The following is a 15,298-nucleotide window of genomic DNA, read 5'->3' as shown; positions in this document are numbered from 1 at the left end:
TTATGCCCCTGTAGATTATTCCACAGCCAGAAGAATTCAAGTGCTGGAAAAAGCTGATTTGAGGCTACTTAAGACCTCAAATCAGACTCACCAGAAGTTTTTCCATTTAACTTTAAGCATGTTTTGCTCCTAATGGCTTGGAATAACCAAGATATGCCACAGGCTGCCCCTGGCTTTTCCCACGTGCACATGTGTATGTACACCGCATTCAGCCACATCCAGGCAATGAAGCGTCACAAGCCTAGATCTCTCTTGTGGCACATCCTCTGCTGGTGGGAGATGGGTGAGGCAGTGGGTACAGCTGAGTGCAGCTTGCAAGGCCCAGGCCATGCTACCTGTCGGAGAGAGTCAGAGGAGGGTGAAGAAGGGCGGCTGGTAGTGCGGAGGCTAAGGGAGCGCTCCCACTGGTCAACAAAGAATCGACGAGACGGTTCAGTCTCTGGCTAAAAAATAAAATACATTGAGAAAAATCAAGAGGGGATATGGACAAAAAGACAAAACAAAAAGATCACAAACGAACATTTAAGCAGAGTCAGGCAGGTGACCGTCTGCCTTACCTCCTCCCTTTCCTCAACTGAAGAAAAGTTGTGCACCAAATGCCCTTCGTTGCCATTTAAATTCATTTCCTCTCCTCCCTCAATGTTACTTTGGAAGCAGTTGTCCACCCGCACAGAAGCCCCACATCCTGTGCATTGTTGTCTCCTGCAATGTAGCCAGATAAACCATTCATGCAGATCTCAAGCCTATCTCTGGTGCTCCTCCTACTCTGTCCAGTTGCAATCGGTGTTATAACCTTAGGCAGGAGTATATGAGAGACAACTTTGCAACGTAGTTCATATTTCAGGGGAAGTGGAGACCCCTTCCCAGTTTTTAACTACAAAGGCCCAAGAACCTTGCCTTCTTGGGGGTGGGGAGCGAAGGAAACCACCTCATATCCCCAGTCTTCAGCATCCTCATTGCTATGATGGAAGTGCCTATACTAAAGAATTAGGAGGGAATTTCATCCTATAATCCACTCTAAGCAGGTGCTTTAATTTCAGATCACTTTGCTCATCCTCCATATGCATGTTATATTAAATGGCAACAAACAAGAAAATAAACGCTCTGAAACAGAAGGTAATGAGCTGTGACAACATTCTCTGTCCTCCAACCAGGAGACTGGGCAAGGCGCAGGGCAGAAAACCATGTATAGTCTTCCCCTAACATATGCACAGTGATCATTCCCACCCCTCCCCCAACATTCTCCCAAGGGGGCATCGCCCCACTTCACTTCACTTGCTACTGGCTGAAGCTAACATATTCCTGTCCTTGAGAGTCAAACATAGACTAAATGAAAGAACCAGTGTGAAGTATGAGCACTAGTACCTCTTCTACCCTTGCTTACCATATGGCCCAGGCAGAATTCCCAGTCTGAGAATCCATATATCTCTGAAACAGCTTCTCCATAGCACAACTCACTATATCAGCATGCATCTCTCAACCCACCCAGCCTTTCCTGGTTCATTAGCACCAGCTGCTAAGAAGCACCTCAAGTAAAATGCAAAACACAATAATTAAAAGCACTGAGGTCAAGTAATTTTAGTCCAAATTGTGAGCTACTGTATTATTATTATCTGGTGAGAAAATGTTCTGCAAATTCCAAATAGCTGAACTTTAAAAAAAATAAAAATCCAGCACTGTGAAAAAGGAAAAAAAAATAAAATCACGGCTATTTTTAAAATAGCTGTTTTTAGATCTTATATGCAGAGTTTGAAAATGTATCTGACACACATTAGCCTAAGGACTAAGCCCTTTAAGCCAGGTGAAAAATAGCTGTGTTTTCCCAGCTCCTACAATGTAAAATATTTAAAACAGACAAATACAAAATATACGATAGGTGTATTTTCACCAACGTGCAATTCGACTTCAGCTGCTGAAATCCAGGTGAGGATGCTGTCCTCGGATCATGCTTGGCATCTTCCGCTATATCAACCTTCAGCTAGTAGGTGCTAATAAATCTGAATGTGACTTCTCCCCCAGTTTTCCAGGGCAGCCACAGTTTGAATCTTCCTCCACAGTGGTTGCCCCTGCTGCTGATTACAGCTCCCGCAAGGAGCAGCAGTCTGAAATTGACCTGATTCTTGCAAATTTCACTCTGAGGCAGCTTGCAAAAGCTGTGACCAGCAGCAGAAGCCCTGGAGCTCTTTGTAGGCTTAGAAGACACCACTGGATCATCTTATACTCCGCTCATGTTTGGGAAGTTAGTTCAAATCTACGAGTGCTAGAAAACTGATTAAAAAAGAAAGCCTAGATTCTGCAGAAGCAGATGGCATTTGCCCCCTAAAAGCTTCCTACCTGTCAAAAAGTATTGGTGAAGGCCTCCCAGGTGTGACTGTGTATGCGTTGTTGTTGGGATGGTAGCGTGTATGGGGGGAGGCTGGAGACCAGAGAAGCTACTGTCCCAAGTCTCAGGATCCCACAGGTCAGAGAAGACAGGTGGGTGAGAGGAGAAAAATAACTTTAAAAGTTTGTGGTAGAAGCAGAGAGAAACTGGACACGCTGCCAGCTTTACTGCTGGAAACAGTACTACTGGAAGCATGGGCACAAGACTGGCTCCCTGAAGAGCCACGGACTAGTGCCTGAAAAAGGAAATGTGAATGTTCCCACCCTGAAAAGCAAATGGATGGCGCAGCCCAGCAATTCTCTCTGTACTAGCAGAGGGACACTGCATGACTTGAGCCGAGCTAGTGACCAGCACTGCCCTGAAGCTTGGGCGTAGATCATCCTTGTCAATGGTATTCTACTTTATGAAACGGCACATGCTGTGCATCTTCAATAAGTAAGAAAAGAGTTAAGAATTGGCAGGGAAAGAAGTGGAGTAAAAAACTGCTCAAAACAAGTGCTGATTATGGTGTCTGTAATGTGGTGGTGTAAAGTAACAGTCAGTGCACTCCTCTATCCCGCTGACCCCAGCAGTCACCCCTTACCCCATTCTCCTACAAACAGATACAGACTGCCAGAGCGGGCAATAGTCACCTGATGCCTGATTGTCGGCCTCGGCTCCAGGAGGGCAGCCAGTTGACATGCCCTCTGCTCAACATTCAGTGCTTGCTCAGGCACTTGTTCACCAAAAAAAACCTGAGGAGATCTCTGTGGGATAAGGAACAGGGGAAGAAATAAACAGAAAGAGGAGAAAAACAACCCCAAAAAGGAACAGAAGCAAAGCTCACGACAAGGCCAATGCCAGACAAAAGGCATGAAAGCCCACATGCAGAAGAGAAAAGCAAGAAGGGCTCCCAGACGAAGACTCCTTCCTCTCTTCCAGTTGAGACCCAACACGTACTGCAATCTGCACTAGCAAAGCTCCGGATTCTGCCTCTCTAGGCTAAGGAGGAACAGCTGAATTAGACAGTCATTCACAACTCACTGTCTGCAGACAAAACCAAGCCAGTGCACAGCTTCTGTCCGGCATTCCCATCCAAGGTAAGTTCACCACTAACCAATAGGCTTGGCTACGGTCCCATAGCAGCTCCGGCATTAGCCCTTACCTCACCCCAGTTCTTTTGTTTAAAGGATTTTCTTTACTCAGATTTCCAGACCTAGACATGACTGTTTGTACTCCTCACACTTTGTGCACAGAAACACTCATTTTGGGGTAGTGCAGTCCAGTTCTGGGAGAGCTAAGCTCCCAGCAATGCCCTCCTAAAGGTGCCTTTAAAATACTGGGATATAGAAAGTTAGGTGAATGTAGGGCTTGTGAAAACTAAGGGACCCAGCACCACTGGCTAGAGTCAGGTATAATGCAAAGCTTGCCCCAGCACCTCCACTACGCTAACCCATCCTATTGCACTTCACCCTCCAACACAGCTCTGGCAACAGGCCACAACTCTCACATGCCACTCCCCTTGCTATTCTAGGCCTTGGCACTGCTTGAACTGATCTTGCTAATCAGTTGTACAGTGAGCTTTTGAGATACTGAAAAATGCCAACTAGAGATGACCAACACATCCACATGTATGTACTTCTATCTAGGTGGATGGGGCAGTAAGCCAGAGCATCATGCAGTTCCCAGTAAGTTACTTTGCTTGGGGGATGAACAGCAAACTGAATGGGAAGTATAAACATCTGTATGCTACCTACAGGAGGCTCAGTCTGTTGAGATAATCCCAAACAGATGACTATGTTGTGTGCCAGATGAAATGCGCTATGACAACGGGCAGACAAGGTGGGTGAAGTAATATCTTTTACTGAACCAACTTCTGCTGGTGAGAGAGACAAGCTTTTGAGACCAATAAAAGACATTACCTCATCCACCTTGTCTCTCTATTATCCTGGAACCCACACAGCTACAGCTACACTGCCTACAGCTATGACAACAGAGCACACAACTGTGCTCACAGCCAGTTACCGATTGTGCTCTTTTCCCATTTAAACCCATTAACCAATCTCACTCTTTTTTCTATTTTAAGCAGCTTGTCAATTCACTCCCTCTTACTATACCATTTTTACTGAAGTAAAACTAATGCCTGTTACAAAACTGGGGGTTCCTGTGTTGCTGCAGACAAGCTTGTTAAGCTTCTGATGGCAATCCAAAAACATGGCACCCACCTGACAGGTGCATGAGACTGCTGAAGAGGACGTAATTTGGAAGTCATGGCAGTTTGCTGCTGGCTCCCACTTATTATTTAACTCATCAACTAACCAACTTCAAGAGGCAGCTAATTGGTTAATCTGAACCCAGATCTTTCAACTGCCTAGTCCCCCTTCCTCATATACTTTAAACCTCCTTTCACTCTTCCCATTGACAGCAGAACATTTCATTAGGAAGAAGGCTTCCTATCCTCTGCAGTAAAGCCACCCCCTCCTCCTTCCTTGTAACCTGGCATTCAGAAGGCAGGTTGGAATGCCAGCTGTTTAATGAATCAGAAAGCAGCCATGAAAACAATGCAACCAGTGCTGGTGAGTGGACCCAAAACGTAACCCTTCCTATTCTGTGACAGCCACGGCACACTATTAAAGAGAGGTAAGAGAGAGAGAAGAATGGGGAGAGCTGGAGCTGATCTACAGCAAAATAAAAGCGCAGAGCAAACAGTCAGCGTCGGTGAATGCTTGTTAAGCAAGTAGTTATGTAAACACCCCACAAAAATAATAATTCCTAACACTTTCAGCAGCTCCAGTGTGTTAGTAGCAGTCCAGAGATAACTGTGCTTCCCCCTCCCCACACAACACTGCCCTTGAATATTGCACACACCCCACCGCTGCATGTGTGTCAACGCCATCCATGCCATTTGCTCATGCTTTTACCCTTTCCTGTCTGGGACTCTGCTCCCCAGGGGGGTCAGCACCAGGCTCCCTGTTTGTCTGTAGGCAATAAAGGATAAGCTTTAAAACAACCACAATCCAAGTTCCCACTCTGGACATGTTCCATTTGATTCATCCTACAATGCAGGCAGAAAAGAGACCATCATGCAGGGACACTGTGGTGTTCATTAAGAACTAGAATTTTTAAAACTGTCATCAACCACTTAGATCTTCAGAGGAGAAGGGGAAGGGGGAGAGTTTGGTGAATCAGTACACACGTCTGTAATTGGGATATTAGTTCAATTAACAAGTATACATTACTACCCAAAGAACTGGCATCAGCATGGGGAAGGTAATAGGAACACTCAGTACATCTCACACAGTGATGTTAGATCAGACAGAAAGTTTAAAAGGAGAGGTGGCAGAATTAATGTGCCAGAGGTGTAGAGACAGAGTTTTCAAAAGGCAGCAGGTTAAGAAGAATGCAGGCTAGAGTGAAACACAGCATCGTAGGGGCCAAACAACCTCAGGAAGAGAGGATATTTTGAGTGAAAGCTATTGCTCTCAAAACTGAATCCCCAAACTGGGTATTCATATCTGCTTTATTCTATAACAAAGGGGTAAACGGTCCTCAGAAACAAAGGGAGGAAGCAGAGAGAGTTTTCCAATTTTGCTTGAGCAAAGAGATGTATTTTAAAAGGGCTCCTAGAGAATGTAAGGGAGAAGGTGGTAAATCCTTAGCTGGTTCCAGCAGTAGCCAGCTGTCAAGGCTTAAATGAGCAAGCCATACAGGAGGGACCAGACATTTGGAGGAGGTGATCAGTAGAGAAGACTTAAGACTAAAAGACTCTGTTTTATTCAGAAAGGTATGGACTAAGCACAGCACTGGGAGACAATTTCCCTACTTAGAAAATGACTGTCTGTGGACTAAGCAAGTCACCACCTCTCTGTCTCAGTTTCCCCATCTGTAAGATGGAGGTAATACTTGCCTCTCTCACATAGATTATCAGATGATGCCTTCAAAGTGCTCTGCGAATCAGAGTGCTCTGCAAGTGCTACATGTCACTATTACGTTAAGGATCTGATTTACAGATCATAGTGGTCATGAAAAGCCACAGATCAGACTTAAATATCTGCCCTTCGCTCATTCTGCTATGTCTAATTGCTGCAGCACACAAAACACAAGTCTCCTCTCAATTTTCAGGTGTACAAGGGAATTAAGCCGACCCACAGAAACAAAATGTTCAGAATTTAGCTTTACAATTCCCATCAATGTTAGGGAATCACAGACTGGAATCCATATGCTCCTCACATTAGGAAAGGAAGGAGGCTTAAAAAAAAAAATATATCGATAGTACTATCGATATATGAGCTGACAAAGGACAAATGTCTCAGCATTTTTAGATCTATTTAACCAGAAGGCCATCAAATGCATGTGTCTGTACTTCGAGGTGCAGCTTTTATAACCTGTACCTAGTGTAAGTGTAACTGTTCTATCTGTACTACAAATCCGTATTCAGACACACTGAACTCAAGCTGCTGGAAGGAGCAGGAGAGGAGTAAGCTGCACAAATGCCTGCCACTTTAACAATCACAAAAATACCTCATACAAGAGCACCAGAAAAAGGCTCCCAAGACCCAGGAGGAAAAATGCCCACCCGCATCTGTTTAAATGAGGAATGTGGATGGAGAAAGACGACTACTAGAAGGGCAGGAAAGCGGCAGCCTCAAATGAATACCCGACTTCATTCCCCATCGAGCTCCAGCCAGGCAACCCTCTCTTTTGGAGAAACTGCCTAGGAATGGTGAACAACCCAAGGGTAATAATGGGTCAGATTTTTCCCTCAGACATGAACATACATATCTCATGACTGCAATGGGAGTTGTGCATGTGCATTTAAAGGCAGAATCTGGCCCTAACATTTTGTATTTCAAAACTCTCCTCTGCAACACAAACTTGGAAATGACTGCTATAGAAAAACCAAGCCTGAACTAAAATGCCCAAAATCTCTACTGTGCCAAAAAAAAATCAGTATTAGGATAGATTTTTATATGCTATATTCAGTGTCTAGTTGTGCTACTAACCTAGAAGATCCAAGAAGGCTCACCCATGTGGGTAAAGAAAATTTAAAATTTGTAACAGAGGAGACATTTAGTCATTGATTTAGCGACCTGTGCAAGCAGGAAGGAAGAGGAGAGAGCAGGAGAGAGCATGCAGAGTGAATCACCTGCTGGCTGGGATACCATGGAGAGGAAGGTGGAGAAGAGGAAGGAGAGAGCATGATCACTTTTTTAGGGCAGGTCCGTGAACGCTCCTTAGTCCTCAGCTTTATTTAAAACAGAGGGGAAAAAAGAAAGAGCAATAATAATAATAAAACTACAGGGCACATTACAACTGTCTTTGGCAAGGCAGGGCGCAGTCTCAGAAGTGCATCTTCTGGGGAACCCTGACCCCAATCCCACCTCTCTCAAATAACCTAGAGCAAGGGTGGGCAAACTATTTGGTCCAAGGGCCACATCTGAGTATAGAAATTACATGGCAGGCCTGCGGGCTCCGACTGGGGGTACAGGCTCTGGGGTAGGGCTGGGGATGAGAGGTTTGGGGGAAGGAGGGTGCTCTGGGCTGGGACCAAGGGGTTTGGAGAGTGGGGTGGGGTCAGGGCTGGGACATGAGGGGTAGGGTGAGGGCTCCGGCTGGGGATGGGGATGAGGGGTTTGGGGTACAGGAGGGTGCTCCAAGCTGGGACCGAGGGGTTTGGAGGATGAGAAGGGGATCAGACATGGGGGAGGGGGGTTAGGGCACAGTGAGGTGGCTTAAGGGTACGGGCTCCAGGCACCACTTATCTCAAGCGGCTCCCAGAAGCAGTGGCATGTCCCCCCTGCCCCCCCGGCTCCTATGCGGAGGCGAGGCCAGACGTCTCTGCTGCACACTGACCCTTCCACAGGCGCCACCCCTGCAGCTCCCATTGGCCGCAGTTTCTGGCCAATGGGAGTTGCAGGGGCAGCACTTGGGGCAGGAGTAGCATGCGGAGTGGAGCCCCCTGGCTGCCCCAACATGTAGGAGCCGGAGGAGCAACATGCCGCTGCTTCCAGGAGCCATGCAGAGTGGCCCTTGACCCTACTCCCCAGCTGGAGCACCAGAGCGGGGCAAGCCCCAGACCTCGCTCCCCAGCAGGAGCTCAAGGGCCAGATTAAAACAGCTGGCGGGCCAGATCCGGCCTGCGGGCCGTAGTTTGCCCACCCCTGACCTAGAGCCACTATTTGTTCTGGAGCAGACGGCTTTAAGCCTTCCACTGAGATTCAAGACCTGGAGTTATCGAAGGTCAGACAGATGCTTCTAAGGGCATCCACTAAACATGCTATTCACTGTCAATAATCAATATCTTTGCTTTACAGCCTCACCCCCAGCTGGCGGTGAGGCTGCAAAGAAGTGTACGACTTCGTGCTCTATAAAGCACAGATCATCTCTTCTCCAGGCTGCCATGGAATGCTTAACAATATCCATCCTGTTCACCTAAATTACACATGCCCAATGTTCAGCAGCAACACGATTCAAGTCCCATCAGTAACAACATTCTGCTCTCATCTTCAACTCCCCCGGCCCCGACCTCACATAATTAATAAAGCTCTGGGGTGCCTATCAGAAAATAATACAGTGAAGTGCAGGAATTAAGATGCAGAAGTAATTTGGCTAATCTGAACATGACATAAATGCATGTCTCTTTCCTTCGTTCCTCTGGTGTGCTTCGTTTTATACTAATTTTGTTTTAAATACCGCTTTTCACCTTTGTTTTACATGCCACAGCACATTCCTGGTTTATATGTTCTCCCTATGTACCCCTTTTTAGATCTCCTAGTTTCCCATCTTCCTGTGGCTGCCTTCCCTAATACGCCTGAAATAGGGGCCCTGCCCAAAAAGGTATCTGCAACATCTAACTTGTGAATTTTGATGTCTGGAGGGAAAGGTTGTGCATGTGTCCCCTGCTAAGTAGCAAAATATCACACAGTGGCACCAGACAGAATCCATAAAGTGGACACATTCCTGTTCCAGTCCTCTAGCAGGATGCATTTCTGAGTATACAAAGGCAAAGATAGTTTGGCAAGGGAAAAAGAGACAGCCATAAAATTTCAATAGAAATGTAAGTGTTAGATACAATAAATCAAGTCACATGGCAATAATATGGCAATCAAATCATATGGCAACACCATCAGCTCTGCTACTAGTAATTAACGTGTCACTGCAATGCCACAGGGAGGGGTAAGGAGGAGGGTCTGATCGTGTATGGAGTTCATCCTTTATAACCATCAAGACACAGTAACAAAGAAAAATTAAATTTGCTTCAGAACAGCCTTGGCCAGGACTCCACTCTTCCTCGGGGTCCTGTCTTACTACTGTCTAACAAAGAAACTTCATGCACCTCAACCTGCTTGACACTGCTGGCCAATAAGGCCTGTCAATCACAGAGCAGAGCAGAAATCTGGCCTTACGCTGCAGTGTGAGTACTGCTAATGTGGTTCCCCTGACATCAGTAGGTCAGAGACCAGGGAAGATGCAGCTTTTCTATCAACAATTCAGACCACCTCCCATTGGCTAGTTTTCTCTCTTGCATCTACCCCCATTGCTCTTGCAGTAGGTTTTCCTCTGCCTTGTAACTTCAGGATGCAGGACCAGACCTGCCAGTCAGTGAGATGGAGATTGGTTCACTATTATGGAAGGTTCTCCAGTTTACTCTGCCTATTGGTAAGGGCACTAGATCACCCATTTTCCCTCAGTTATAAGAATCCTACTTTGCCCTCATATTTGTCCCCTCTTCACAGCAAGGCACATCTGCCACCCAGTTTATCTCAGGCAGAATCAAGCACAAAGAGATGCCATGTGTGAGCTCCTCTGCAACTGTGCCACGCGAAAAAATTCTGCCTCTTCTATATCCATGAGCAGCTCCTTCTAGGAAGCACAGTCTCCTCTAACAAGCCCATCTGCAGAAACATTATTCCAAATAGCAGCTCTAGCACCAGCTGCTGGCAACTTGGCGCCAACCTGTGGCCGAGGAAGTAGCACCTCAGCTGGAGTTCCCAGCAATGCCACAGAGCGCAGCTCCAGCACTGGTGTAACCATCTGTCAGCTACCTGCTCTTGCTGCTCCCCTCTACCAGCAGCAGGATATCTCAGTAGCAAGTCCAAGTGCTGTTTCAGAGACAGCCTCCTACAGCAGAAACGCCTGCAAGGTGGCTACTGAACATCATGGAGGGATCCAGCTGGTCTCCTGATGGCCAATGCCTCAGCCACCACAGCAGCTGACTGCAGAGTGCCAACAGCTATTCTTTGATCTCCCAAGTCACCCGAGAGAGAACTCTCCTGCAAAAGCAGTCCACAGGCTATTGGCACTCAAACAGGCAACTGAGTCACTTTGCTTCCCCAGGCCAGCCATTCCCTCTGTCCCCAACTTCTGGAGTAGACACTGCAGAGATATTCTCTTTGACCCAGCTGTGCCCTGAAGGCCCTGGAGGTTTTTCGCCTTCCTCTGCAGCGTGGGGCACGGGTCACTTGCTGGAGGATTCTCTGCAGCTTGAGGTCTTCAAACCACAATTTGAGGACTTCAATAACTCAGACATAGGTTAGGGGTTTGTTACAGGAGTGGGTGGGTGAGATGCTGTGGCCTGCATTGTGCAGGAGGTCAGACTAGATGATCATAATGGTCCCTTCTGACCTTAAAGTCTATGAGTCTACAAGATTTTGCCCCCACAGAGCCAAATTCCTGTTGTCCTTCTCCACCTCAATCACCCAGCATGGAAAAAACAGCAAAATCCAGCACAAAAGCTGAATCTTCCCACCAGGTCACTATGAAGTCTATCCAAGAAAAGGCCAGCAAAAGCTGAGCACCTAATCTAGGAGGGGCCTTAGGGGCAGTGCCTACACTAGGTAGTTTTGTAGACCACACTCGGACTACTTCTGTGTTAGTTAAATCTATTGAAAAACAGTTTTAATAGTCAACGGCAAAAACAGGTCCAGCCAAAAGACTTGCACTACATTACTGCCTACTGTAGGGCTACCATCGGCACCAACACCAGCGCAACTGTACAAATAGTAACAATGGTTTTTATTTGGTTTGGTTTTTTAATTCCCTAGTGCAGACAAAGCCTTAGTGAGAGTGACTCACTTGCCTCACTCAGAATCCTCGCCTGTCTGGTGAGGAGAAAATCATAATCAAACTAGGAAGGCAAAGGCAGTCCGGCCTCCCCTGCTTAGCCACAAAAGAAACAGGGTAAGGATAAGCCACTCTCATCTGAACCTCTCCGTATTGCCAGACCTCACTTATCCTTCTCTGTATAAAAGGGTAAAATCTAGAGTCTTGGTGGTTAAAATTCAAAAGGCAGGAAAACTGCCTTAGGGTTGCAGGGACTCAAAAATCTCATCCAAGTGCTAAAACACAAATCTTCACCTTCCTCTCTTGAGAAACACAAATTGTGCATTTCAGACCCAGCTTTACTTGGTTGTACAGTACAAGGAAGGCTAATCTAATGGCATGGAGCTGTAGCCAGTTTATGCTCCTCTTCACTTCTTTCTGAGACTCTTGCTCTCCTGAACCAGGTTATGTGAAAGATTCCCAAAGGCTGGAATCCACACTAATGATGATCCTGTCCAGTTATCTCATTGGGTGTCTGAAACTCCTCTTGGTTGACCACAGGACTAGAAAAGTGAGGCCCTTCCAAAGGGAGAGCTCTCTTTTCAGTGGAGGTGATCGTGACCTTTTGAGGGAAGGGATAGCAGGAGTCATGGAAGCAAGCAGAGGCAGGACATCTCTACATACCAGCACACTGACCAGGCTTACTAACACTGTGAAAGACAGAGGCTCTTAGCAGACCTCCCCATAGTGTAGAATATCCTTTATTTGGTTCTCCTTCTTTCGAGAAAAGGCTGCCACTGCGAGGTTTTGATCATGGTACATGACTCCAAATGCTGGATTGTTTGAGTTGGGGTAAGCTTTTATTTTTGTTCTTATTTTTTTAAATAGAGTTCACCATGAATCCACAGACTTGGAGGAAGGTGAGCCAAACTCTTCCTCCTCCGGTCTCAAAAGTGCGCTTTCATTACATTGTGACTAGAAACAGACAGAGGTAAATCCCTTTCTCTGAGCACTGCCATCAAAACCACACTTTTATGACTACCCTCACAGAGACAATGAGGCCACTTTTATTGGAAAACAGGAGAACCATAGTCAGTGCAATGAATAACTCTGCCTGTTTGAAAGTAAGGAATTGTAAAAGCCTATCCTTTGGATTTCACTGCTGTGAGAACCCCCACTACAAGGAGAGCGAGCCAGGATACATAAGAGAGGAGGTAGAATTTGATATCTGGTGATTTTTCTTTTCCAAGTATCCAGGCTTCCTCTTCTGACCCACCCTGTGACTGAAAGTCCAAAGTTTTTTCAAATTCTCAGTAAAAGAGAAGTCCACCATGCTCTGGAGATGGAAGGGAGGCCAGGAAAACTGGTTTATTAGTTTCTATGCATTGTTTGAGAATTTTTAAGAGACTCTTTTCAGATGTGGATGCAGTATCACTGGGAAGACCAACGAACCCCACCACAGTTACTGAGGTCTCCTGAAACTTCAAAGCAGATAAAATGCACTGTAGGAATAGTGAGCCTGGATACTCAGAAGAGAAATCATCAGGTAGCAAATTTTACTCCCTACTGCTAAGGAAGAACTCCAGTGGTTGCATAGGAAACAATAAGCCACTCCTAGAGAGAGATCTCAACCTCACTCACTATTCTTCAGTATTTTAAAACAAAGAACTTTGCACAGTGGTGCCGAAGAAGGGTCAGTAAAGAAAGGAAGCAGTGGGTAGGTGAGATCTAGTGTGGATGTCATGTCACATTCATTTTATTGGTTTACCTGTTTCCACTGAGGCATGGGAGCAAGGCGGCCCTGCTCTCGCTGTCTGCAGGATAGCTGGTTGTGAACACGTTCCTGATAAGGCAGGACAGGCTGTTACATGTAGGTCATAGGGAAAGCAGGATGGGATCCCGGAGGAACAAAACAAAATAGCGAAAGGCGCTCAAAGAAAGCAACAAAGGAGTGGGAGGACATCAGAGACAGACAGACATTTGGAAGAAAAAATGGGGTACGAAAGAATTAATTATCAAGTAAAATTTAAAGAAAAATCAAGCAAAATAAAAATGGGACATATTAAGTTTTTTGTAGCATCTCCTCCCCAGGTTTTCAGTGTTTCTCCTGTTCAGTACAGTGACAAAGGAAACATTATCTAACTGGGGAAGAGCAAAGTAAAGGCCACCACTTAAACAGCTCTATCCTATGTCCAAGCAGGAGGCATCACAGGATCACAGGGAATGAAACAGGAGGTCTGGCTGTAATGGCAACTCCCAGTTGATCAGGTCCAGATTTTCCCAAGCAAAAAGCACTGGGTGGCCTGGTTTACGAGCAATGACCATGGGAAATCTCCATTCTATGGCCTAGCAGGACATACCGCAAGGAACAATCATTACAGAATTCACTGGGGAAAAGCTCACAGCTCCTCCAGTCTCATTCTCTTCTAGTTGAAAGCAGCATGGAAAATGGTGTATGTAAGAAAATGGGTGTGGTTTTATAATACAAAGCAGTACTGTCTTTCTGGAACTGGGAATCCAGCAAACCACTCCCTACTGAAAACTTTTCTCAACCTCTGAGACAGAATAATAGCACAACAGGATGTGTTCTCCTTGTTTCAATTCACAAACAATATGGCCCCAGTCTGGCCCTCACTTACATGGATGAAGTTAGCATGAAGGCCAGATTTCTGAAGATACTTAGGCATTTAAAGACGCAACGGGCACCTACTGTATTTTCAGAAGCAAGAGTCTTACATTGAAATCAATGAGAGTTAGGCATTTAGGTTTTTATGAAAATCCCATTAGGTGCCTGTCTGCATCTTTAGATGTCTAAATACCCTTAGAAATTTGGCTCTAAATCTCTTGGAGTCTTCCTCTTCCGTACTCTGGGTCAAAGTGCAAAACCAGAGTCCAGTCTTAAGGAGTGCATCATTTTCCTGTCCCAGCTCCTGTGATATTCCTCCTCTTCTTCAAAATAAAAGGGTTCTACTAACCAAATCTGGGTGAGAGTTTGTTGGAGGAGGCCCAAGGATATAAAGGTATAAACCACCTCCTACCTGTCTCCGTAAGCCTGTGGACTGCACTGGTGCATTCTCCTCGAATTTGGCCAGCAGCTGGGTTGCCATGGACTTCACCTTGTTCTGGTTCCCGATGGCAGCATCAATTCTCCTTTCTGTCAGGGCGCTCACAAGGGTGGGCCTCTCCTCCCTATAGCTTCGGGGGGCTTCCTCCTAATAACCAGTATAAACTAAAGATTAAATGGAAACTTTCCAAATGGGTCTTTTCCTTTAAAGAAGACTTCTGCAATGAAACAGAGCAGAACCCAAATCCATTAACCCACACTTCCAAGCTCATGTTCTTTCCTCTAGTCAACCCTTCAGCTCACCAAATTCCTCTCCATCTACCTGCACCCTCTTGCTTCATATTTTATTGCTACACTGTTCCACTGAAGAGACCCACAGTCGAGAAGCTCTCATGGGCCTGTGAACATAAGACAATGAGCTGCTTCGAGCACTCAGTGAGAACCCAAGGTGGCAGCCCTCAGCTCAGCAGTTCCTATCTGGCATACACACTCATAACTGTAGGTGTGCCATGTGTGACATACTGCATGTGCCTTAGACACACTCTGCAGCCAGCTTCACACCCATGCAAATCCAGGTTCTACCTTTTACCTGGATGGAATTGCTGATACCCCCATACCAGCTTAGCATCTGACAATGCTACTCCTCAGCACCCTAACCAAAATCACTAGGGTGTGTTTCAAGAAAGCAGGATGAAAGGAATTTTCTGACAACGTTAAGTTTGCAATGTGCTATTTATTTAGTCAGCATCTGATGTAACTGGCTCAGTATATGTCACAAAGCGTAAGCTCTGTGCAGAAATTGATTTCAACCTAAAAAAAAATCTCACATA

At 45.9% G+C, this 15,298-nt stretch overlaps 1 protein-coding gene across 8 annotated transcripts in view; it reads right to left on the bottom strand.

The window, feature by feature from the left end:
- The window catches only part of MICAL3 (microtubule associated monooxygenase, calponin and LIM domain containing 3), a 261,040-nt gene that overhangs the window by 112,196 nt on the left and 133,546 nt on the right, over positions 1–15,298 (bottom strand). For 5 of the 8 annotated variants that reach the window (XM_039545905.1, XM_039545912.1, XM_039545923.1 and 2 more), the window contains exons 17-18: positions 14,443–14,616; positions 13,173–13,265 (exon numbers count right to left, since the gene is read on the bottom strand). In XM_039545905.1, coding sequence (XP_039401839.1) covers positions 13,173–13,265; positions 14,443–14,616 — 267 coding nt within the window. Of the gene's footprint in view, positions 1–335; positions 444–3,015; positions 3,130–5,283; positions 5,341–7,508; positions 7,608–13,172; positions 13,266–14,442; positions 14,617–15,298 lie in introns of all 8 variants that reach the window. The other 3 variants (XM_039545919.1, XM_039545950.1, XM_039545944.1) reach the window with 2 other exon arrangements.

Source organism: Mauremys reevesii, linkage group 1 (genome assembly GCF_016161935.1).
Source record: "Mauremys reevesii isolate NIE-2019 linkage group 1, ASM1616193v1, whole genome shotgun sequence".
In the NCBI taxonomy this organism is placed as follows: domain Eukaryota; kingdom Metazoa; phylum Chordata; order Testudines; family Geoemydidae; genus Mauremys; species Mauremys reevesii.
This window is presented reverse-complemented; position numbering and strand designations above follow the sequence as displayed.